Source organism: Oncorhynchus nerka, linkage group LG16 (genome assembly GCF_034236695.1).
Source record: "Oncorhynchus nerka isolate Pitt River linkage group LG16, Oner_Uvic_2.0, whole genome shotgun sequence".
In the NCBI taxonomy this organism is placed as follows: Eukaryota; Metazoa; Chordata; class Actinopteri; order Salmoniformes; family Salmonidae; genus Oncorhynchus; species Oncorhynchus nerka.
Genome location: NC_088411.1, coordinates 34,292,740 through 34,315,276, shown reverse-complemented (window position 1 = coordinate 34,315,276; position 22,537 = coordinate 34,292,740). Strand labels below are relative to the sequence as shown.

General features: G+C 41.8%; 3 protein-coding genes across 5 annotated transcripts in view; 2 read left to right on the top strand and 1 right to left on the bottom strand.

Moving 5' to 3' along the window:
• Nucleotides 1–342: 342 nt before the first annotated feature.
• On the bottom strand, nt 343–4,414 carry klhl31 (kelch-like family member 31). Of its 2 annotated transcripts, none has more exons than XM_029685435.2 (3): nt 4,309–4,414; nt 1,896–3,098; nt 343–1,747 (listed from the first exon to the last, which is right to left on the bottom strand). In XM_029685435.2, exons 2-3 carry the CDS (start codon nt 3,068–3,070, stop codon nt 1,015–1,017), a joined length of 1,908 nt encoding a protein of 635 aa, XP_029541295.1. In that variant the 5' UTR covers nt 3,071–3,098; nt 4,309–4,414; the 3' UTR covers nt 343–1,014. The 2 variants fall into 2 exon arrangements, with proteins under 2 accessions (XP_029541295.1, XP_029541296.1); XM_029685436.2 differs by having other exon boundaries at nt 1,896–3,101; nt 4,309–4,412.
• Nucleotides 4,415–5,405: 991 nt separating this feature from the next.
• eloal (elongin A, like) lies at nt 5,406–13,538 on the top strand. 2 transcript variants are annotated; one of them, XM_029685434.2, is made up of 12 exons: nt 5,406–5,502; nt 7,094–7,150; nt 7,259–7,371; nt 7,460–8,606; nt 8,713–8,812; nt 9,039–9,200; nt 9,290–9,387; nt 10,081–10,261; nt 10,956–11,118; nt 11,917–12,023; nt 12,271–12,314; nt 12,818–13,538. In XM_029685434.2, the coding sequence occupies exons 1-11, from the start codon at nt 5,428–5,430 to the stop codon at nt 12,309–12,311; spliced, it is 2,244 nt and encodes a 747-aa protein (XP_029541294.1). In that variant the 5' UTR covers nt 5,406–5,427; the 3' UTR covers nt 12,312–12,314; nt 12,818–13,538. The 2 variants fall into 2 exon arrangements, with proteins under 2 accessions (XP_029541294.1, XP_029541293.1); XM_029685433.2 differs by lacking the exon at nt 12,271–12,314.
• A 2,093-nt stretch (nt 13,539–15,631) lies between these two features.
• The window catches only part of lrrc1 (leucine rich repeat containing 1), a 40,025-nt gene continuing 33,119 nt past the window's right edge, over nt 15,632–22,537 (top strand). The window contains exon 1 of the mRNA XM_029685431.2: nt 15,632–16,221. Coding sequence (XP_029541291.1) covers nt 16,063–16,221 — 159 coding nt within the window. The 5' untranslated portion in view covers nt 15,632–16,062. The remainder of the gene's footprint in view (nt 16,222–22,537) is intronic.

Below are 22,537 nucleotides of genomic sequence, written 5' to 3'. Positions count from 1 at the left end.
AGCGTCTACTCCTTGAAGCAACAATATCATATTTCAGCAACAAAGAATGCTTAGTAATTAGTTTATCTTCTGCATTGACATCTGAAGATTTCAAAGGGAAATGTATGATCTCTAGCAGCACCACAACATCAACATACTGGATGCAAACCGATGATGTCTGTGGAAACACTCGTCTTTCTCCATCTACATAGAAACACGCCCTCATTTACATATGTTGTATGTTGGGGTGGTGCTGGAGATGATGAATATGAGTTTACATTTTTTTTTAAACGTCCCTGTAAATGTTAATCACAGTTGTATACCTGTATATCACAGGAGGTTGGTGGCGCCTGAATTGTTGTGGTTTACCATGTGTTTGATGCCATTCCATGGATTCCAGCCATTTTTATGAGCTGTCCTCTCCTCAGCAGCCTCCACTGCTGTATATGAGGATTTAAGTCAATGGTCTTCCATCATCATCATATGTCCAGTCGTTGATTATACTATATACAGTGTATTTAGCTTTATGTCACTGGAAAGTAATGATAGTGACATAACAAGGGTTCACCATATAGGCATGTTTATGTGTATTGTACAAATAATGTAGTTACTATTAGCACAACACCAAATAAGTTTAATATTGGGAATAAAATCTGTGGTCTAGGGAGAGTAGGGCTGATTCAACTATTACGGCTGAATTGGCCCCAAAAGGAAAGAAATGTTTCCCTTGATAATAAAATATTTAAATTTGTCTCACAACACAAAACAACTTCCTGAATTGATGTCGCACATAACAATTTTATGATTTGCCTTAATTTGGAAGAAATTCCATCCTTCATAAAACGTATAAAAAACAATTTGAATATATCTGATTCAATTCCAAATTAGATGTGTGTGTGTGACATTTGTAGGTTATCAGTTGTTTTTTTTTACTCAAAGAGGGATGATCACTTTCTGCATAAAGGATTTTCTGAATTGGACTGGCTCGAGGATTTTTGGTCCTCTGGCAGACTACATCAAACAACCTGCCAGACTCTATATGCTGACTGGTGCAGATGAAACAGAGCTGGCCCTGGACTCTCGTGTTTTGCGTGTGGGTATGGTAAGGACACAGCATGAGATGCCAACTGTAGCCTCTGGCAACTCATCATCCTCAGTCCATACATTGAGGTCAGGGTTATACACCTGGATGCATTTCTTGTACCTCTTCTCAATCTCGTTCCAGCCTCCAAGGAGATAGATCTTATTATTCATGCTGACTATACCAGCAGTGCTCACTCCTGTGTTTAGCGGGGCAGAGTAGCTCCACTGTCCATTGTGAGGGTTGAAACACTCAACAGCCAAGACATCCACCCTCTCTCCACGACCACCCAGCTGGCTGCCACCAATCACATAAGCCCGGTCTCCGACTGTAGCAGTGGAATGCCAGCCTCTAGGGGAGCTCAAACTGTTCTTATCCTGCCACATATCAGTGGAAGGGTTATAGCTGCACACAGCCCTGGAGTACGCGTTGTTGATGTAACCACCACTAACAAGGATCTTGCCATCAATGACAGAGCTGGCGTGGCAGCACCGGGGGATCTCCATGGGGGTTTTCATCTGCCATTGGTTGGAGGAAGGCACGTAGCACTCCATTGAAGCTTGGCATCCATCAGAGTTACGACCTCCAATAGCGAACAAGAGACCATTGAAGGTGTTGAGACTGAAGTGGGTGCGCTTCTGGATCATGTTGGTCAAATGAATCCAGGTGTTGAAACGAGGATCATACCTAATGGACAAAGACGTTATTAGATACAAATTATTATTTGAATGTACAGTACAATATCTGGTCATGGTCTGTGTAATATCAGCCATACTATAAGAGCAGAAAGGATACATTTACAATAGAATAAGCTCATACAGAATCAAATGTTCACCTGCAGAAGTTGCTGACAGCATGTTTCGCCTGGTTCCTGGCATCATTCTGGTCTTCACCACCAGCAACATAAAGGAAGCCATCCAGGACTGCCACACACTGATTGAAGCTCTTGGCTGGCATCTCTGTCAGCCTATTCCATACGTCATCCTCATCCCTGTAGAGAACCTCTTTGCTGAGAGATTTTTCCGCCAAAGCTGGTCGTCCACCCACTGTCAGCATGACACGGAGGCCACCACGTACCTTTGTTCTGCGGGACTGCAAAATGTTCTGCTGGTAAGGCAACAGGTGGTAATTCATGGCGTCCACCAGGAGACGATGGCACTCGGGGTCCTGCATCATTCTGGGCACATTCTGGACATGATTGACCAGGTCCATAGCTGAGATGGTGCCAAAGCGAATGTTGGTCAGAAGATCTGGGGCGTATTTCAGTCTCTTCTCATCGAAGTCCAACCACTTCATGGCTATCTGGAAGGCTGTAATCTCAGAGGGCAATTGCAGGGAGTCATCACTGAGGAAGTCATTGATCTGCTCGTAGGTGAGCTTCCGGAACTGTTCCATCTCAGAGAACTCGATAAAGTTCCCCCTCATGAACTTCTGGGCGGCTTCTTTGGTTTCTTTGAGGCCGTAGGTGTCGGCAATGTTGGCCACGTACATGCAGTTCTCCACGCTGAGCTCCTGCATGAGGAAGTCGCTGCACATCTTCACCAGGGTGTTGATCTTCAACAACATGGCTGCTGCAATGGTGCTGCCAATGCTGTACAATGACAGGGTTAGTTTACCTGAGTAGGCGTATGTGATGGCAGTGGCCAGGCCTGTGGGTGAAAGGTCATTCAAGTCGATCTTCGTGAGGGCGGAATCCTTCTTCAGGATATTCTGAATGTACTCACTGCAGGAGGCCATGACAACTTTATGGACATCAAAGGACTTTGACTTTGTAGAGACGGTCAGGTCGCAGAGGAAACTGTCCTGCCTCATGGTACAAAGACCTTCCAGGAGGTTAGGAGCATAGACAGGGTCAGTGACTTCACTTGAGATGCAGGTGAAGCTGTTTCCTCCCTCCAACAAGGTGTTCAGCCCGTTAATGTTTTTGATCGGGCTATCCTCGACCATTATAGTAATGTCATTGTTATCCCCTTTGTTCTTTTTGGCAGTCTTGTTTTTTTTGGGTGCCATGGCTGCAACAGATGGACACAGCCCAGACCTACTTGAAGGAAAATAAGAATATGTCAGAGCAAGAGCAACCTGTTGAAATGAAAAAACAATCACAACACCATATGGCAACTAATACATTTATGACAAAACTGACAGATGTACAGTTGAGTGAAATATTGTCACACAAAATATTGTCAAATTCAAATGTGTAATATCATAATCATTACAGCTTTACTTGTATTTGTGGTTATAAGTAGGCCTTTTTTTTATGAGTCCTGCATCTAGGCATGTTATATACGTTGCTGCGGCCATTTGGCAATGTATGTTGTGGAATAATTGACAAAGTGGCTGAATACAGTGTGAACAAGTGAGGCTGTCTGAAGAAAACACAATCATTTCTTTGCATTTATACTGTTATTTTGATATTTGAAAGTTGCAACCAAAGTTCAACACCTTAATGAAAATATAAACCGTTGTATTTTTTACATGTATTTTAATATACATTTGGAAACGATTGTGACAAGGGTATTACATTCTCTAACAGTATGAAGGCCCATTCTATCCTACTTGCATTTTTTTACATTAAAATTTGATATCAATTCAAAGCAATGTTGTTAGACATAATCAACGTAAACATCATTACAATAGACTACCATTTTTTTCTCCATCAAATGAGTTAAAATTACATATAGTTGGCCTATTCCAGAATAATGCTGTAGCGCAAGTCAGCGAATAAACATTCCGCTATCTGCATCTGTCGCGATGTATCAGTTCTGTGACCAGGAATAGCAACGCTGGATAGCTCACCCATGACGTTCCTTTTATAGACTTGTGTCAGGAGGACCTAGCCAAATGTCCTTCTAAAAAGTTCAGTTAATTCTGAAGATTTAAAAAAAGAAGGCCCAATGATCAACTAATCAATTAAATAATTCACCTTTGTAGAAATTATAAATGTAAAGAAACTGAAAGTTGAAAGAAAAATCCAAAACATTATCCAGAAAGTCAACAGATCTATAATTATAGCCTAAAAAATAATCAGCCTTTTGTAAAAACTTTCCTAGTTAATTTGAAATCTGATGGAAATAAACTGACAATAAAACTATGGTGTCAAACCTACACATTAGGTTACTGTATTGTGTCACTGTGCCAAAATCAAACCAAACATGTTAACAAACATTTAGGCAACTTTTGTAATTGACAGACAGACACAAAGACATTACAAACATAGGAATAATATGGCCAAAACGTGGCTTACTTACCAAAGAGATGAGAAGCAGGTGAAAAAAGACTTGCACCTTCAGATAGTGGGCAATAGAGACTGGTTATACTCAACAGTGCCAGAAAAGTGGAGTAAACTCCTCCTCTGAGCATGCGAATGGAAGTATTGCCCAATACGTGTGAGGGGGACACAATACTAGTCTACTGACTTGTAATATGGTAGCTGGGATCACCCTGAATAACTTCAATCAAATTCAATTAAATGTATTTATAAAGCCCTTCTTACATCAGCTGATGTCACAATGTGCTGTACAGAAACCCAGCCTAAAACATCAAACAGCAAGCAATGCAGGTGTAGAAGCACGGTGACTAGGAAAAACTCCCTAGAAAGGCCAGAACCTAGGAAGAAACCTAGAGAGGAACCAGGCTCTGAGGGGTGGCCAGTCCTCTTCTGGATGTGCCAGGTGGAAATTATAACAGAACATGGCCAAGATGTTCAAATGTTCATAGATGACCAGCAGGGTCAAATAATAAGTTGTTGTCGAGGGTGCAACAGGTCAACACCTCAGGAGTAAATGTCAGTTGGCTTTTCATAGCCGATCATTGAGAGTATCTCTACCTCTCCTGCTGTCTATAGAGAGTTGAAAACTGCAGGTTTGGGACAGATAGCACGTCCGGTGAACAGGTCAGGGTTTTAACTTGTCATATAGCATAGGCTACATTCAAATCCATCTCTCTGGCTTGATTATTATGGGTAGGGCCTAATTGTCAACCCAATGTAATAACTCAAATAGACATCATAATTATCTGGTGATTCATTCGACTAGTGATAAAGTTCCGATTGCAAATGGAGAAAAAATATTATCATGAGAATGAAGATTCTCAGACAACTGTGATGTCTAATGTGTCTTATGGATGTGTCATTTGTGACTTAGGACCACATCATTTCATCAGCTCATTTGTATACTAAAGGATTTTTGGGATGGTTTGATGTAGAGGGGTCTTTTACAGTGACACTGACATCTGCTCACGTTCACTAATTGATATTTGTATAATTGGACATACCTCTTTAATAAAAAACACTTTGACACCGCCCCTTATATAACGTGACTGTGGCGCAGTAGCGCTTTCGGGTCAATGAATGCACGTGAGCCAACGTGATGGACGCACTTGACGTGTCGAAGAAAGTGCTGCAGTTAAAACTTCAGCTCAAAGAAACGACAGAATCAAAGAAGGTATTTTAGACGCACTAGTGTAATTGCTTGTAGTTTTACGCCGGTTATTTATTTTACAATTACTCTACCTGGACAGTAATAAATAGATTAACACCAATGGTTCAAATTCGATAGCCTTCTCGACTGAATCACAATTATTGTACGGTAGGCTAGTGATGGAAGCACTGAGGTTTACAAAATAAGTCACGTGGTCTATTTAAACATATTCAATGTCAGCAGAGCTGCTCCCCCAAATCAATTCATTAAATGCGTGTTTTGTTTGACACATTCATGTTTGGAAGAGTTTATGAACAACTTTAACAACATGGGACTCTTGTGACTAAGTATATGCTGCTGGTGATGCGTTGTCTGAGCATGTGTGCAACAACTTCATATTGGGTTAGGCGTGAGGAGGGTTATGGCAGGAAGTGCTGCAGCTAATATCAAAGTGACGTCGCGTTGATTTTTCTTTTTTGGAGGGGGAGGGGGGTTTAGTTTACCCATTTCCTTACCTTAACACAATTAACAACCTTCTACGAAAAGTCACATTTGACATAAAATGCTTCCCGTCTTGTCAACCAGTGTGGAGTGGGGAAGATTGTTGGGGGGAATGAAGTGCTCTGGCGCTATAATTAGCAACCCAGCCAGTTGCCCAATTTGTGGCTGCTGTCTGTCAACTCGGCGCTGAGTTGCTGAAACACCTCCTGGAATAAACACTTACTGGAATAGTTATGTTTGAGAGAATTATGAATACAGATGAAACGTTTGCCACCTGTCACGTGAATACCTTGTTTCTGGGTTGGATGTGAGGCCTCTGCTGCACACATGCAGTAGGCTACATACTGTAGGCAGCCACATTTTTACAACTGATGTGGATGCAGGCAAGCTGGGAGGGGATTGTCTAGGAGTACTTGACTCAAACTGAAATAGGATCAGGTATTCACTTTGGGTGCTGTTACTGTTTCTATGTAGGTGCAGGAGCACCACAATAATTAAGAGGAACAGGACCTCAAGCAGTAGAACATTTTAGGTGCCGGTACTCTACTCTGGTGCGCTCATGTACAAATCAAGCACTGCTTTCTAGTGAACTGAAACGAGGATTACCATATTGTGCATGTCTGTCCATTAGTTCCCGTTGCTGTTTCAGATTACGTTAACTTTAAAAAAAAAACATTTATTTTTTCATACAAACTCTGCATGATCCCCCTGTGGTAGTTGTTCATGATAAACATGATCCCCCTGTGGTAGTTGTTCATGATAAACATGATCCCCCTGTGGTAGTTGTTCATGATAAACATGATCCCACCCCTGTGGTAGTTGTTCATGATAAACATGATCCCCCCTGTGGTAGTTGTTCATGATAAACATGATCCCCCCCTGTGGTAGTTGTTCATGATAAACATGATCCCCCCCTGTGGTAGTTGTTCATGATAAACATGATCCCCCCCATGTGGTAGTTGTTCATGATAAACATGTTAGGCGTTCTAATCGTGCAAGGACAGTTTAGTACAAATGTTTGGAAATGGGCACTATGTTTGCATCCTAATGTAAACTGAAAATGTATACCATCTACAGTCTTTGGTTTATGCATAGCCATCTGTTTATCTTACAGGTCCTGAAAATCTTAAAGAAACTAAGGGAGTTGGATATAACCCTAGACATTCTTGCAGTAAGACACTCCTATACTTAAAATTGTGTGTGTGTTGCATGAAGAGTTGTGGTTTGCCTGTGCCCATTTGTACTCAATTTCATGTATTTTTGTCTTGATTATGATTAGGAGACTGGAATCGGCAAAGCTGTAAACTCTTTGCGCAAGCATGGGGATGCAGGAGAAGCTGTTAGGCTATTGGTCAGTCACTGGAAGAAATTGGTTCCTAAAGAAACCGTGAGGTATTGTACTTAGCACACTTGCTTTCGAATAATTTGAATGATTGTCCAGTGTTCATTACTAGAGTGTTTGAATTTCTCCCTCATACAGCCATACAGAGAAGGAGGAAGCTTCGCAGAGCAAGCTTTTGGTAACCGATGCAGAGATTCAAAACCGTTCAAAAGAGGCATGCTCAAAAATAGAGGACCGAAGTCAAAATACTTCAGAAGATGAGCGTTTAAAAACCGATGAGGACAACCAAGATGGTCCTACTTCAAGAGGGGTCCATTTGAAAACTGATGAGAAAAACAAAGGCACTTCAGAAAAAGAGCATTTGAAAACTGACAGAAATGAAGAAAGTTTGGAAACTGAATACAAAAACCAAGGTACTTCCAAAGATGAGCATTTGAAAACTGAATACAAAAACCAAGGAACTTCCAAAGATGAGCATTTGAAAACTGAAGACAAAAACCAAGGTACTGCAGCGATGTCTCATTTACAGGAAGTAGATGAAGACTCAAGTGAATTGAAAAATGATCATTTTAAAAGTGAGAAGGAAAACAAGCGTACTTGGAAGAAGGACAAGGATGAGGGGAAAAAACAGAAGGGGACACGAGAGTGTTTAATGGTTACTGGAAAAAAAAGTAATATGAGTAGAAATTCTGAAGATGAAAATGTTTTGCTGCCAAACACAACATTTTCATTTAAGACCAGCCACAAGAAAGCCAAGTCGATTTCCAGGGAAGAATCTAACAACAATTCAGATAACGGAGGGAAATGTGGGATAAGGAGAGACTCCAATAGAAAAACACTGCCGTGTCCTAAACCATCCAGCGACGAGTCATCAAAATCTAAACCTGATAAAAAATGGACAGTTATTGACAAATCCAATGACCAAGACAACAAAAAAGTGAGTGACTCCCTAGGTTGTAATGGAGAGAGGCGGAAACCAAGTGAAAGAAATCAAGTCTGCCATGAAGACAAAAAGGCTAAACAAGAGGGAAAATCAAAGACCAAAGAGAAAATGGCGATTGAGGACAAGCCGAATGGCGATGACGTCGAGGTGCCCTCCATGTCTTTTGAGTCTTTCTTGAGCTATGACATCAACACGCCTAAGAGGAAGAAAAAATCTGACAGTAAAAAAACACCTAAGAAACTTAAGACTGTTGAAAAAGAAGTAAAGGTTGTGAAGACACCCAGCACGAAAACCAATAAGCAGTTACCTGCGGCGACTGCAGATTTTTCACTGCCTAAAAAGGTACATTTGGCATGGAGTTGTAATGCATTGTAAATATTTTCATAAATGTTTTGAGGTGACATTCTGATTCAACAATGTTGCATTGATCGAAGACATCCTTTTTAAGGCTATGAAGGGGTCTGTGATGGACTTGCTTAATATTCCATTGCCAACATTTCTACCCGAATATGACGAGCTCTCCAACTTCAACTACTACGACAGGAAAAGTGAGTGTAAACTGTGTTTTTTTTCCCCCAAGGGTTTGTGATTGAGCAAGCTTTACAAACTTAATCTAACTCCACTGAAAATGTAGTTGCATGTCATGACTTGAATCCTATTTTATCTTGCTATGTAAAATGCTGGGCTCCCTTGTTAGACCTTGGTCTCAATGGGACTCCCTGTTGAATTAATGATCAAATAAAGTATTTTCGGGGTGGGTGTAATTTGTTTCAGTGGAAGAGAAATCTAAAGTCTTGGTCTCTGAGGGCCCGGTCTTCACTGGTCAAAGACTCAACCGGAAGATGCAGGTCTATTCTGGTGTGAAGTCCGCCTTTCTCCCAGCCATGATGTCCTTGTACCAGCAATGTATCCGGGCACTGCAGAACAACATTGACTGTGAGTATGGCCCAGGCAGGGAACCTCAACACTCTTACGCAGGCTGTCCTTTGGATGGAGAGAATGTTAACGCTCTGATCTTTTCTTAGTGCTCTATGAGATCGGAGGGGTCCCATTTGAAATCCTTGAGCCAGTACTAGAGCGCTGTACACCTGATCAGCTGTTTCGTATTGAAGAGTGCAACCCGGTAAGAATCCCATTCTTAAGTTGATTTTGAGGAGGCCTGATTTAAGTGTTGTGCCTGCAAGGGTTACCGCTGGACAGGCCTCCCATCACTTTACCCCTGAGTGCCAACCTGCAAGTACTTCCTGTATGTCTGATAGTGCTGCATAGGTAATATGGCTTCACCATGGCAACTTGGTATAAAAATAATATTCTTACACCAATTTGACACTTCATAGCTGTGAGTACTGATGGCTTAGATTTGTAAGGTTTGGCAAGAAATATGGGTACTGTGAGCAGATTTGCCATTTTCACTGATCAACCAATAGACGGGTTGGTTGTTTAGCAAGAACTGACGCGCACGCAACTATGGGACAAAACAGACTTGGTTGGCTTAGATTATTTACAACATGTAAACTATATTTCAATGTTTAAATACATTTGCACAATGAGTGCTTCTCTCAAATACATTTATCGTTGTTGGTTGGCTAGCTAGCAATTTGTTTTGCCAAATTAGCATAGACATGACATTAGTCAACACCTCAACAAGACATAGTATCAAGAACAAGCTGACACGAGCCACCTACGATTCCCCACATGGCAGCTTCTCATTGTTGCTAGCTATCTGGCCATCCAGAATCACAGGACTTCTGCCCCATTGAATCGTGCACATCGTTTTCGTGAAGTTGTCAGCTAAACCATCTATGCTCTCTGACAGATGTATGTTGGATTGACTGATCACTTATGGGAGAAGCACTGTCAGCGGGACTTCAGGAATGCCCATCTAGAGGAGTACGAGTCCTGGAGAGAGATGCATATGAGGCTATCTGAGGAAAGGGAGAGGAAGCTCCAAAGACTGACTAAAACCATAGTCTCTGCCCATTCAGGAAAACCCAAAGGTTTGCTATTTCATCATGTTTTTGTATTGCTTCACATCATTCACAGGAAATCCTTGACATTCAAGTTCTTGGACGGGTCAAAAAGTAACCCTAGATGTCTTACCATTCAGCCTTTGGACAGTGCTCATGCTCTGACGTCAAGTTATGCTACCTTTTAAACTGAGATCCTCCACTTTACAAACTCTGGTCTTGGGTTGAAAGGGACTGAGCAACAGTTGGCCCAGTTGTTTTGAAGTGATCTGAGCAAGACTACCCCTTAATGCTGACCAGGCACTGGGTTAATGTCGACCTGGCCATCTGTCCCCCGACCAACAGAGGCTATGAATAGATCTAAAGGGCGACTGGCTACGGGGTTAAATCTAAACCTTGTCAATCTGTCATGGCCTCTGCTGGCCTTGTAGGGCTGGAGATTATGTAGAATAAAGCCTTTCCCATCACTGACTGGGGTTCTGTCAAATCCATATCTCCCCATTTCTAACAGTAAACTCAATGCTATAGTGCAATTATTCCTTAATGTGTAAATGGTTGTATTTTTATTATTGGGTCAAACATCTTTGGTTTGTCTCCAATCATATCTTATAGACTCCACACAGTTGGCATATTTACTTACTGTAGGTCTTTTCACTAATACTAGTTGTGGAATAAGAATTTGTCTTCTAAAATGTAATTTCTTCCCTCTTTCTCCCACTCCCAGGTCGGCAGGTGAAAATGGCGTTTATTAACTCTGTTGCCAAGCCGCCTAGAAATGTGAGAATTCAGCAAGAGATCCATGGAACTGCAAGACATCCACGAATCCAGCAGGAGAACAATGGACCTACTGGTGTCGTACTGCCGCCTCACCCACTAGACAGGCCCAGGTCTGTCCCCACCATCCTGTCATTCTCATATTGACCATGGTGACAAAGATGCCTACTTACAAATGTATATGCCAGAAAATACATTATTCTTGCTCCAAGTATGACAATCATACATCTTATGGAGTTGCTATTCTTTGAATAATTTAGAATTTGAACTGAAATTAATTTTAATCAATATCTTGATGAACTGTAATGTTTTCCTAATATAATTTCATAAGATGGGTAACAACTCAATACTGAGCCTAATGTATGCACTAGAGGATCATAAGACATGGTTGACATTCTACTACTCAATGGTTGACTCATGTCATTGTACTTTCATTGGTAGCTCAATCACCTGACCATGGACAGTGTTTATTTGTTCCCATGGTCTACGCTCTACTCCCCCAAATGAAAATAACCAGCAACGGTTGCTAAACAGAGCCATAACCTGGCTGTTAAGATCGTGGTAGTGCCGGATAAACTGGTTTCATTCTGCTTGTCCTCAGTTTTCCACTGCAACAAATCATTGTAATAGACATTGTTCACTAGACTTGACTCAATACATTTGGCAGTATCAATACAACAAATGGTTTTAGACATTTCTGGTGGCGCTTTTGAACTGATGCTATTTAAACCATTTAAAAAAATGGATTTGTTCAAACTCCAACATGTTTGTTAAACCCTTTCTGTCGGAGTATGGTTTACAGTTTCTCTAACAGTGTTATTAAATCATTTTTGTGTGTGTATGCAATTGGGATGTAACCGTAATGTAGACGCCATGATCTTAACACTGTGCACTGCCCCTCTCCTTCTCAGTGTCAAGGCCCAGGAAAACAGAGCCAGACCCTGCTATGTTGAACCTCCTAGGCCAAGCACCACTGTCTCTGGGACAAGCCAAGGACAAGATTCCCGCAAAAAAACACGTAAGTAGAATCACTTGGCACCTAATGGGTTAACAGTACTTCACTACTGATTCATGAACAGTGTAATTGTATTGACATTATTTCTAACTTTTTACTCCAGGGACTGATTCCTTTTGTGAGACTAATGGTAATATACGTGGATCAAATTGTACTTCTCCCATTTTGTGCATGCAGCTGTCGTAGGCCAGCAACTTCTAGTAGAAGTCAATGCTTGTGCCTTAATGCAGGATTACATTTTAACCAGCAGGTGATAAAGGTCTGCATTCCCACAAAGTGGGGGATTTGTGAGAAGTGAGTTTGACTGTTGGATTACATCAATACTCTGCTGAATTACTTTGTGTAGGAGTAGAAATGGCCTGTTCACAATGGCTACATTACATTTATTTGTTTTCCTTGAAATATACCAGCATCTTTCATTCGATTCAGAAATGCGTTTTGTCCTACAAAGACTTGGTGTATTCATTACGGAAACTGTTAACTCTTTATGAACCAAACGGAAGCAAAACAAGAGTTTCTACTGGACAAATTCAGATCAGTTTACGCTGTTTACGCTGATTCTGTTAACATTTCTTAATGAATACACCCCATGACAATGGTATACAGGTGTACTTGTGAAGATCAAATATAGAAATCAACATCAGTCTGGCCGTTCATAATCCTAGACCGATCAAATTAGCCTGTGGAACCAGCTTGATCAGAGTTAACCATTGTTTTTACTGTGAAATACACAGATGAGGCTTATTACACCAGGCTATGGCCAAGTTGCGAATGTTCTACTTCTTCTTTCTCTTGAGGGGTGGCACCTATGATGGCAAAGTCTCTGAAGGCCTTTAAAACGATGGGGCGTAGATGAAGGCCCTAAGAGGATGGATGGACTGCTGGAAACTTGTGGATACAGGTGCATTGATTCCACTTCATGCCTTTGCACTATTCATTCCAGGCCAAATGTCCCTTTCTTGGCCTACTTTACTTTTTGAGACCAAATTGGAGCTGTAACTATACACTGAGTATACAAAACATTAAGGACACCTGCTGTTTCCATGAGACTGACCAGTTGAATCCAAGTGAAAGCTATGATCCCTTATTGATGTCACTTGTTAAATTCACTTCAATCAGTGTAGATGAGAGGGAGGAGATGGGCTAAAGAAGGATTTTTAAGCCTTGAGACATGGCTTGTGTATGTGTGGCATTCAGAGGGAGAATTGGCAATAACTGTACGACATCCAGCCAACTTGACAATTGTGGAATGCTTTCGACACTTTGTAAAGTCCATTCCTGACGAATTAAGGCTGTTCTGAGGGGTGGGGGGTGTGCAACTCAATATTAGGAAGGTGTGTTCTTAATGTTTTGTATACTCAGTGTAGCTATTGGGCCGGGACGTCTTTGTATGAGGTTTTTTGCCCATGCTGCTTGTAAAACAATTGCTGCATTTGAATGTTGGGTATGTGTCAATGTTATTTGTTTGTTCATATTGTCAAACACTGAATTGCACTATTAAATATGATGAAAACCATGCATTGTTTTTGGCCTTTCATCTATTTGTGGACATGGCGCTAACTGCCAAAATAAAGGAAACCCCAACGGTGTCTTAATAGAGCGTTGGGCTACAACGAGCCAGAGTCTGGGACTCTACTGGAAGGATCCCACACCATTCTGCTGTGAGAAATTCCATTGGGTGTTCTGTTGATGGTGGGAAACGCTGTCTCAGGCCCAGCTCCAGATTCTCCCATAAGTGTTCAATTGGGTTGATCTGGTGACTGAGATGACAATGGCATATGGTTTACATGCTCATCAAACCATTCTGTGACCATTTGTTCCCTGTGGAGGGGGCATAGTCTTCTGATGGTGGCATAGCCATGGTAGCAAAAATACTTTAATTGCCTGCCCAGCTATTTTAAACATGACCCTAAGCATGGTAATTGCTTAATTCAGGAACCACACCCTTGTGGAACCGCCTGCGTTCAATATACATTGTATCCCTCATTTACGCAAGTGTTAACATTATTTTGGCAGATACCTGCATGCCTGTTATTTTCAGGGGGCTAGTGTTGTCATTTAGTATGTTCTAGTGCCTCTTAGTGGATAAGAGAAGAAAATGCAAGTGTTATGCCCATATTATCAACAAATCATTTTTTTTTTCACCATCGAGCAGTGGTTGTCAACATTTTTGGTTACTGGACACAGGTGTCAAACTCATTCCATGAAGGCCTTGTATCTGCTGGATTTTGGTTTTTCCTTTAAATGAATACCTGGAAATTAAGAGCGGAGTTCCTTATTAATTAGTGACCTTTATTCATCAAGTACAAGGGAAGAATGTACCTGCAGACAATCGGCCCTCTGTGGAATGCGTTTGACATGTGCTGTACACAACACATTTGGCTCTACCCAAAATATCCCACCAACTGATCCCAATGCCCATGTTCTTATGAGTCTTCCCAAGTACCATCTGTGGGTATGCCAGGTACTAGTAGAGTTACCCCAGGGTTGAGACCCGCTGACCTAGATGTTCATCAAGTGAAGATGGATTAATCCTGAATTACTAAGGCAATCGATGACTTGAGTTCAGACTGTACGCCCTCACTATTTTGAAAATGGGTTCTATATTTGTATTCATTGCTTTTTGGTGGATGGACCTACATCAATGGTGCATTCAGTATGACAACTGTGTTCAACGGTTTAATTCAACAGAACCGGTACTGTACTGATCTTTACTGGTCGTAAATAACTGTGTGGTTATGGTGGCCCAGAGGGCGATTGTGTATGAGTTTTGCGATATCTAATGGTCACACCCATATTGATATAGCCAAATGGGAGAAAACAGGCCTACCTCAAAGGCTGTTGAACTGTGCACTGTTCTTGGAAAGTGTTCAGTAGGCTACAAACTAATGCAACGTAGTAAACGTTGAACCAAACTGAACGCACCCCAGATTTACATGTACATTTCTGACAGCTGCCCCATAAAGACAGATTCATATTTGACTTACAAAAAAAAACAAATCCGGGTGTCAATCTTGTTTGTATGTTACCTACTCTAAAGTGTGTGTATGTTTTTAAATTGAACCAACAACTAGGCAAGTAAGTTAAGAACAAATTCTTATTTACAATGACTACCAACCCCGGACGATGCTGGGCCAATTGTGCGCTGCCCTATGGGACTCTCAAACACAGCCTGGATTCAAACCAGGGACTGTAGTGACGCCTCTTGCACTGAGATCCAGTGCCTTTGACCACTACACCACTCGGGAGCATAACTCCCAGAATAAACTGTTTTAAGAACAGAGTACACAAAACTAGACAAAACTAGGATATTTCAGGCTAAAATAACACTGAGCTGAGGTACAGTAGGTCAACTGAAGAAAGGCAACTGATTCAATCGCGATCCTCTCTCTTGCTTCTACTTTTCCAGAGGGTGTGAGTGAAATACAAAGGGAGGAGCAGTTAGGAATGGTGACGTCAGATTGAAACGAGGGAGTGAATGTTCCGGGTCAGAAACAGGGGTGTAATCATTTGTCCAAACATTTGCAGAAACGTTTTGCAACTAAAACAAGAGTTTCTATTGGACTAATTCAGGTAAGTCCCGCCCATGTCGTTTCGTTTGCTTCCGTTTAAGAAACATTTGGCAACAGAATCTGCCGAATGAGTACACCACTGGTCTGAGGGGAAAATAACTCTGGGACAACGAAATCAGTAGGCTACACGAAATAAGACCTAAACAGAGATGTGTTCGTTTTCGGGAGCCGATTAGAAAAACTAACATTCCAGAGGCGACGTGAGTAAAGAATAAAAAACCAAGCCTACAAAAGTATTGAATGTGAGAGCGCCAGACACCGTTTTTATTCCATGGTGCCCATTGGTATTTATTTACGCCTGGGGGAGGTGGTTAAGATGTTTGCTTTGGAAATTCGTTCGACCAACTGCAAGAAAGTGTTTGGCAAACAATCTAGTAGCTAGGTGGCTGTATTCAGTTGCGCCTTCCGTTTCTTTAATTGGACGTCTATTCGGGATATTTGTTAAGAACGGATTTTGCCATCACCCGGTGATGTTTCACTGTATACCTCTGTGGCGGTGCAACCGTCATGTTGAAGTGATCGATAAGCGGCACTGCTCTCTGTTGTACGTCCCGGATGAGATCTACCGCTACAGTCGGAGTTTGGAGGAGCTTTTGCTGGACGCTAACCAACTCCGCGACCTGCCCAAGGTAAGCAGAATGTGTTTGCTAGCTGGCTTAACTAAAACTGTATTATGCATAGTTCACTGATGAGATGTAATGTTACGTGGTGTCATGTCAGGAAAAAAATAGTTGTACATTAAATGTAATCAATGACGAGTTATTTATCCATGGAAAATAACAACTTACAGTTTGAACAGGTGACTTGGGTACATTATTTCATTTCATGGGGACATAATCATTATACAATATTGCTATTCGTCTGGACCGGGCAGAGATCTTAAAACAATTTAAAAAAATTAATTTAACCTTTTATTTAATTCGGCAAGTCAGTTAAGAACAAATTCTTATTTACAATTACGGCCAAACCCGGACGACTCTGCGCCGCCCCATGGGACTCTATCACGGCAGGTTGTGATACAGCCTGGACTCGAACCCGGGTAATGACGCCTCTAACACTGAGATGCAGTACCTTATTCCGCTTTACAGCTTTTGTCAAATGAACATCAGAAGTATATATTTTTTGGGTTACGGTTGAGCTAACCATAACCTAATTATTCTAACCTACTGGGTGACATCCCAACCTGCTACGAAAAGTCAAATCTGACGTTAAAATGACAATCCCTTCTCGCCAAGACCCTGGACAGAGGACACCCGCATGTCGTATTAATTTCCCATGTTTGGGACTGTTTTGAAATGATGCGCGCCCTATTATTTGGCAAACTGCAACACCTCTGCTGCTCCAAAAAGTTACAATTTCTACTGCCAATTTAATCTTTATTATGGGGAAGACTAGTTGGCTACGAACGTCTTTATTGAATAGCCTAGCTACATAACAAACTAAATAAATCGATTTGAAAGATAAAGGGCTCGTTCCATTAAACAAAAAAAAAATCCAAACCTTTTTGGCCGCACCCCTTTTGATTTGATCGAAACCTCCCATAACATATTTGCCCATCGTAAAAGTGGTCAGACAGTGACTTTGGACCTGAAATTCAGGTCACAGTGCCAGAACATTCAGGAGATAGAGGTGCTCAAAGTTGACCCATTTAGCATACACCACCATACACCACCATGAGTCATCCATGACAAACAGGATTGTCAAACTTGAATAGTTTCTGGAAAGCAATGTATTCAGCAAACATGCATTTTCATCCCAGTCATCATTCTCTAAGTTTGCATGTCATTTCTTTGTGCGAGTGTTTGCGGGGAAGAGGGTTACGCCCTTACATTGCATTCCATGCAGTAAGATGGACCACAACCATTGTTCGTGTTCCTTCACATGCAACTAATACCATCTAGGCTAGCTAAATGAACTCTAGATGAGTCCAACAGAATAGATTATCCAGGTAACTGTTGTACTGTGCTCTGCTCATTGTGTGGTCTCATCAGATTTGCTACCAAGGTGATGTAACACTTGCCTTAACACTAGACAGGCCTATAGTATGAGTGTGTTCACCATTGGGTTGTCGTGACAATGGTACAGCATGAAGAATTTAGTCTGTCTGTTTCAAGTTAATGAGTTGAGGAAAAGGCTGGCGTAGGCTCTTTGATTTCTTCATCTGTATCTTGAGAAGTTCTCGATTGGATAAATTGGGATCATCCAGGCTGTATCACCTCCGGCCGTGATTGGGATTCCCATAGATCGGTGTACAATTGGTCAAGCATCGTCCGGGTTTGTGCGGGGAAGGCTGTCATTATAAATAAGAATTTGTTCTTAACTGACTTGCCTAGTTAATTAAATAAAATTCTGATTTAACGTATCATATAGCTTTCTATATAGTCTACATAATAGTGTGATACATTTTTCTTCTTGAAAAGGAGTCATTGCAGAGAAAATGCAGACTGGGCTTTTTATCAACTTGTGGAAACATGAAACGGGAGTGAGTTGGCCACGTTCCTGTTTTTCCTCTTTTCCATCACTTTCTCATGAGTGTTGGCGAGGAACTCGTCTATAGAGAAATTAACCGTTTGGTGCACTACAATTGCCAGGAGATTTGTGTTAGTTTATTAGTGGTTAAATAAATCTCTGATTTTTTGGGGGGGGATAGCAAATGGTCAGGTAGTGAATGATTGGACAAGAAGTAGCCTAGATTTATCAGGTGTTCCTTTCGTTGAGGAATCAAGCAAGGGATGTCTAACTGCATATACTTGCAGGCTAGCCTAACTTGTAGAACTAGCTGTGCCATTGTCAATAGAGATAGTGATCTCTCCAAGTCCTGTGAGTATATCTGTTGCCTATAGCCTAGGCCATAATTTCCCAAACTCGGCCCTGTCCTAGGCTATTTTACTTTTACAACTTCACTTAGCCTAAATAGTAGGAACTACAGGAAAAAGGGAGCTGTTCACCTAACCACAGCACAAGCCTACCACATCTCATTTTGAGATGTTGATCATTCTGCATTAGGCTCGTCTAGATATCAGTAGAAATTGATAGTTTGGGATTTTGATTATAAAGAGATGCCATAAGACATGACATTTTCAGAAATGCTTATTTGAAGAGGTGAAAATTTGACAAATTAATAGGTTATAGCTTTATTTCCCCACCCCCTCTACATTTATTTCCACACATTTGGCATAGGGTGGCCTAGGCTATTCAAAAGTCCCAATCACCAATGTGGAATTTAGTCTAACCTCAGTAGACTAAAGGGCATAGGAGCCTAGTATAAGAAGCCACCTAGTTTGTTGAGCGATAAGATGCCGCCTTCTGTGCTAGGTTAGTCATGTCTGACAGCCAGCAGGTCTGCTCTTCCTCACATTGAGCCATGAAAACAAGGAAGTTGTTAACAAAGGTGCAGTCAGTATCAGGGTGTTATGGCGCAACATGAGTCCTCCTTTGTTCTGTCAAGCTCTAGGCCTAGCATCACCTTTGAAGTTTGCCATTGTCTTTGTTAAGTATTTACAGATGTGTTAACTTCGCCTAATATACCAAAGCCAGTCCTAATCAAAACGGTTCTTCTCGTCCAATTTTTAGCGTTTACGATGTAGGCTAGCCTAGGTGTTGTCAACTTAGCAACACAGGCATCAAATTAGTAGTCTTAAGGCATCCGCATGCTTCCCAGCTGAAACAGTTCGAAAGAGTTAATTCAAATGTGACTTGTTTCAGGAAACTTGGTGTATTTTGCACATCACTACTTTACAGGAGAGCAGTGGTGGGAAAAGTACTCAATTGTCACACTTGAGTAAAAGTAAAGATACCTTAATAGAAAATGACTCAAGTGAAAGTCACCCATATATACAAGGGTACTGAGTCAATGTGCGGGGGCACAGGTTAGTCTAGGTAATTGAGGTAATATGTACAAGTAGGTGAAGTCTCTGACCTTCTCCCTAAAGGCTGTCTCATGAATGTCGGTGATCAAGCCTACCACTGGTATCGTCAGCAAACTTAATGATGGTGTTGGAGTCGTGCTTGGCCATGCAGTAATGAGTGAACAGGGAGTACAGGAGGGGACTGACCACGCACCCCTGTGAAGTCCCAGTGTTGAGGATCAGCGTGGCGGATGTTGTTACCTACCCTTACCACCTGGAGGCGGCCTGACAGGAAGTCCAGGATCCAGGTGCAGAGGGAGGTGTTTAGTCCCAGGGTCCTTAGCTTAGTGATGAGCTTTGAGGGCACTATGGTGTTGAACCCTGAGCTGTAGTCAATGATAAGCATTCTCACATAAGTGTTCCTTTTGTCCAGATGGGAAATGGCAGTATGGATCGCAATAGAGATTGCATCATCTGTGGATATGTTGGGGTGGTATGCAAATTGGAGTGGTTCTAGGGTTTCTGGGATAATTGTGTTGATGTGAGCCATGACCAGCCTTTCAAAGCACTTCATGGCTACAGACGTGAGTGCTACGGGTTGGTAGTCATTTAGGTAGGTCACCTTCTTTTTCTTGGGCACAGGGTGGTCTGCCTGAAACATGTTGATATTAGACAGTCAGGGACAGGTTGAAAATGTCAGTGAAGACATTTGCCAGTTGGTCAGCGCATGCTCAGAGTACACGTCCTGGGAATCCATCTGGCACTGCGGCCTTGTGAATCTTGACCTGTTTTAAAGGTCTTACTCACATCGGCTACGGAGAGCGTGATCACACAGTCGTCCATAACAGCTGATGCTCTCATGCATGCTTCAGTGTTGCTTGCCTTGAAGCGAGCGTAGAAGTATTTTTGCTCGTCTGGTAGGCTCGTGTCACTGAGCAGCTCACACCTGTGCTTCCCTTTGCAGTCTAATAGTTTGCAAGCCCTGCCACATCCGACGAGCGTTGGAGCAGTACGATTCAATCTTATTCCTGTATTGACGCTTTGCCTGTTTTGATGGTTCGTCGGAGAGCCAAGCGAGATTTCTTATAAGCTTCCGGGTTAGTCCCGCTCCTTGAAAGCGGCAGCTCTACCCTTTAGCTCAGTGCGGATGTTGCGGAAAGTCTAAAAGTATTTGGTTTAATTTAGTTAAATATCCAAAGTACATAAAATTGCTAAAATGTACTTAAGTATTAAATTAGTTTTATTAAGCAAACCAGACGGCACAATATGTCTACTTTTATTTTTTTTTCTGGATAGCCAGGGGCACACTCCAACACTCAGACATATTTGACAAAATAAGCATTTTGTGTTTCGTGAGTCCGCCAAATCAGAGGCAGAAGGGATGACCGGGGATGTTCTCTTGATAAGTGAGTGAATTGGACCATTTTCAAATGGCTCTCCTGCAGTGGGCGAGAACGATCACATCGCGTCAGTGGATGGCTGGGTGCCAGCAGAGTTTTACACGCGCAACAGCTTGGAGCAGACATTTTCTCTCTCTCCTCTATTGAAAAAGCTACGGTCCGGTTGAAATGTTATCGATTATTTATTGTAAAAAGAACCTGAGGATTGATTATAAAAAACGTTTGACATGTTTCTACGAACTTTACGGATACTATTTGGAATTTGTCTGCCCCGTCGTGACTGCTCGAGCCTGTGGATTTCTGAACAAAACGCGCCAACCAAATGGAGGTATTTCCGATAAAAAATAATCCTTATGGAACAAAAGGAACATTTATTGTGTAACTGGGAGTCTCGTGAGTGCAAACATCAGAAGATCAAAGGTAAGCGATTAATTTTATTGCTTTTCTGACTTTCGCGACTAATCTACTTGGCTGCTAGCTGTTTGTAAAGTTTTGTCTGCTGAGAGAGATGTCCTAACAAATGCTTGGATAGCTTTTGCTGTAAAGCTTTTTTGAAATCTGACACGCCAGGTGGATTAACAAGCTAAACTGTGTTTTGCTATATTGCACTTGTGATTTTAATGAAAATTAAATATTTTTAGTAATTTAATTTGAATTTGGCGCTCTGCAGTTCAGCGGATGTTGACAAATGATCCCACTAACGGGATGGGTGCGCCAAGAAGTTAAAACACCTGATTCTACTAGTTAGCTGCACAACAATGCCTTAACTAGCTGAATCAGATATGCTAATTTAGGGTTGGACTGAACCTCCAGGACAGTAGATCTCCAGGAAGGGGTTGGTCAACCCTGGGTCTAATGTTAGCTAGCTAGCTAACATTGAACCTGGTTGGTTAGCTACCTGCAGATTCATGCAGGGTAGTAACATTGAGTTTATGGTTAATTATTTAGCTAGCTATGTCTTAAAATGGTCAGTGAGCTGTTCTCTCATGTGTCTGGAAGTAGCTAGTCAACGTTAGCTTGGGAGCCTGACTGCTGCTGTTAGGTCAGAACGCTTGGATCAACCCTACTTCTCAGCCAGAACGTCCAATGTGTGCTCTGAGAGCTAAATGCTCTGAATTTACGAATGGACAAACTGACAACCCTCTGAGTTTATGAACGCCCACGGCACACTCTGGCACTCCAGAATGAATTTACAAATACACCCGTAGTATAAACCAGCCTTTAGTCTTGAAATCTTTGGTTGTTTAGTACATGGCCTCACATGTGAATCCTTAAATAGATGGGCAGGGCTAAGGCTTAAGAGGGTGTGAACAATGTTGTCTGGGTGTAGACAAAGCGGAGCTTGCCAGTAGGTTTACCAAAACATTCAAGGGCCATTTTCTCAAGTGCGGTTACAAGTATATCAACTTTCAAAGCAGAATTACTTTCATATTTTTCCTAAACTGTAGTGTATGATATGCCATTTTCTAGCTCTGAGTCTGCTTTTATCGAATGTAAAATACACCATTTCAAATTTTGCTACATGAGATCGAGCCGGTCGGTCACTTATGACTAGAATTTGTGACGGGTTTTTTTCTCCCCGTTTTGGACGTTGGTACGTTTTTTTCCGGCTGTTCAGGCACGCTAGTTTTTCTCGAGGTCAGCCGAAGTTCGGGAGCTGACGTCTACGCCCCTTCGTTTGTGATTGGTCAACTGTA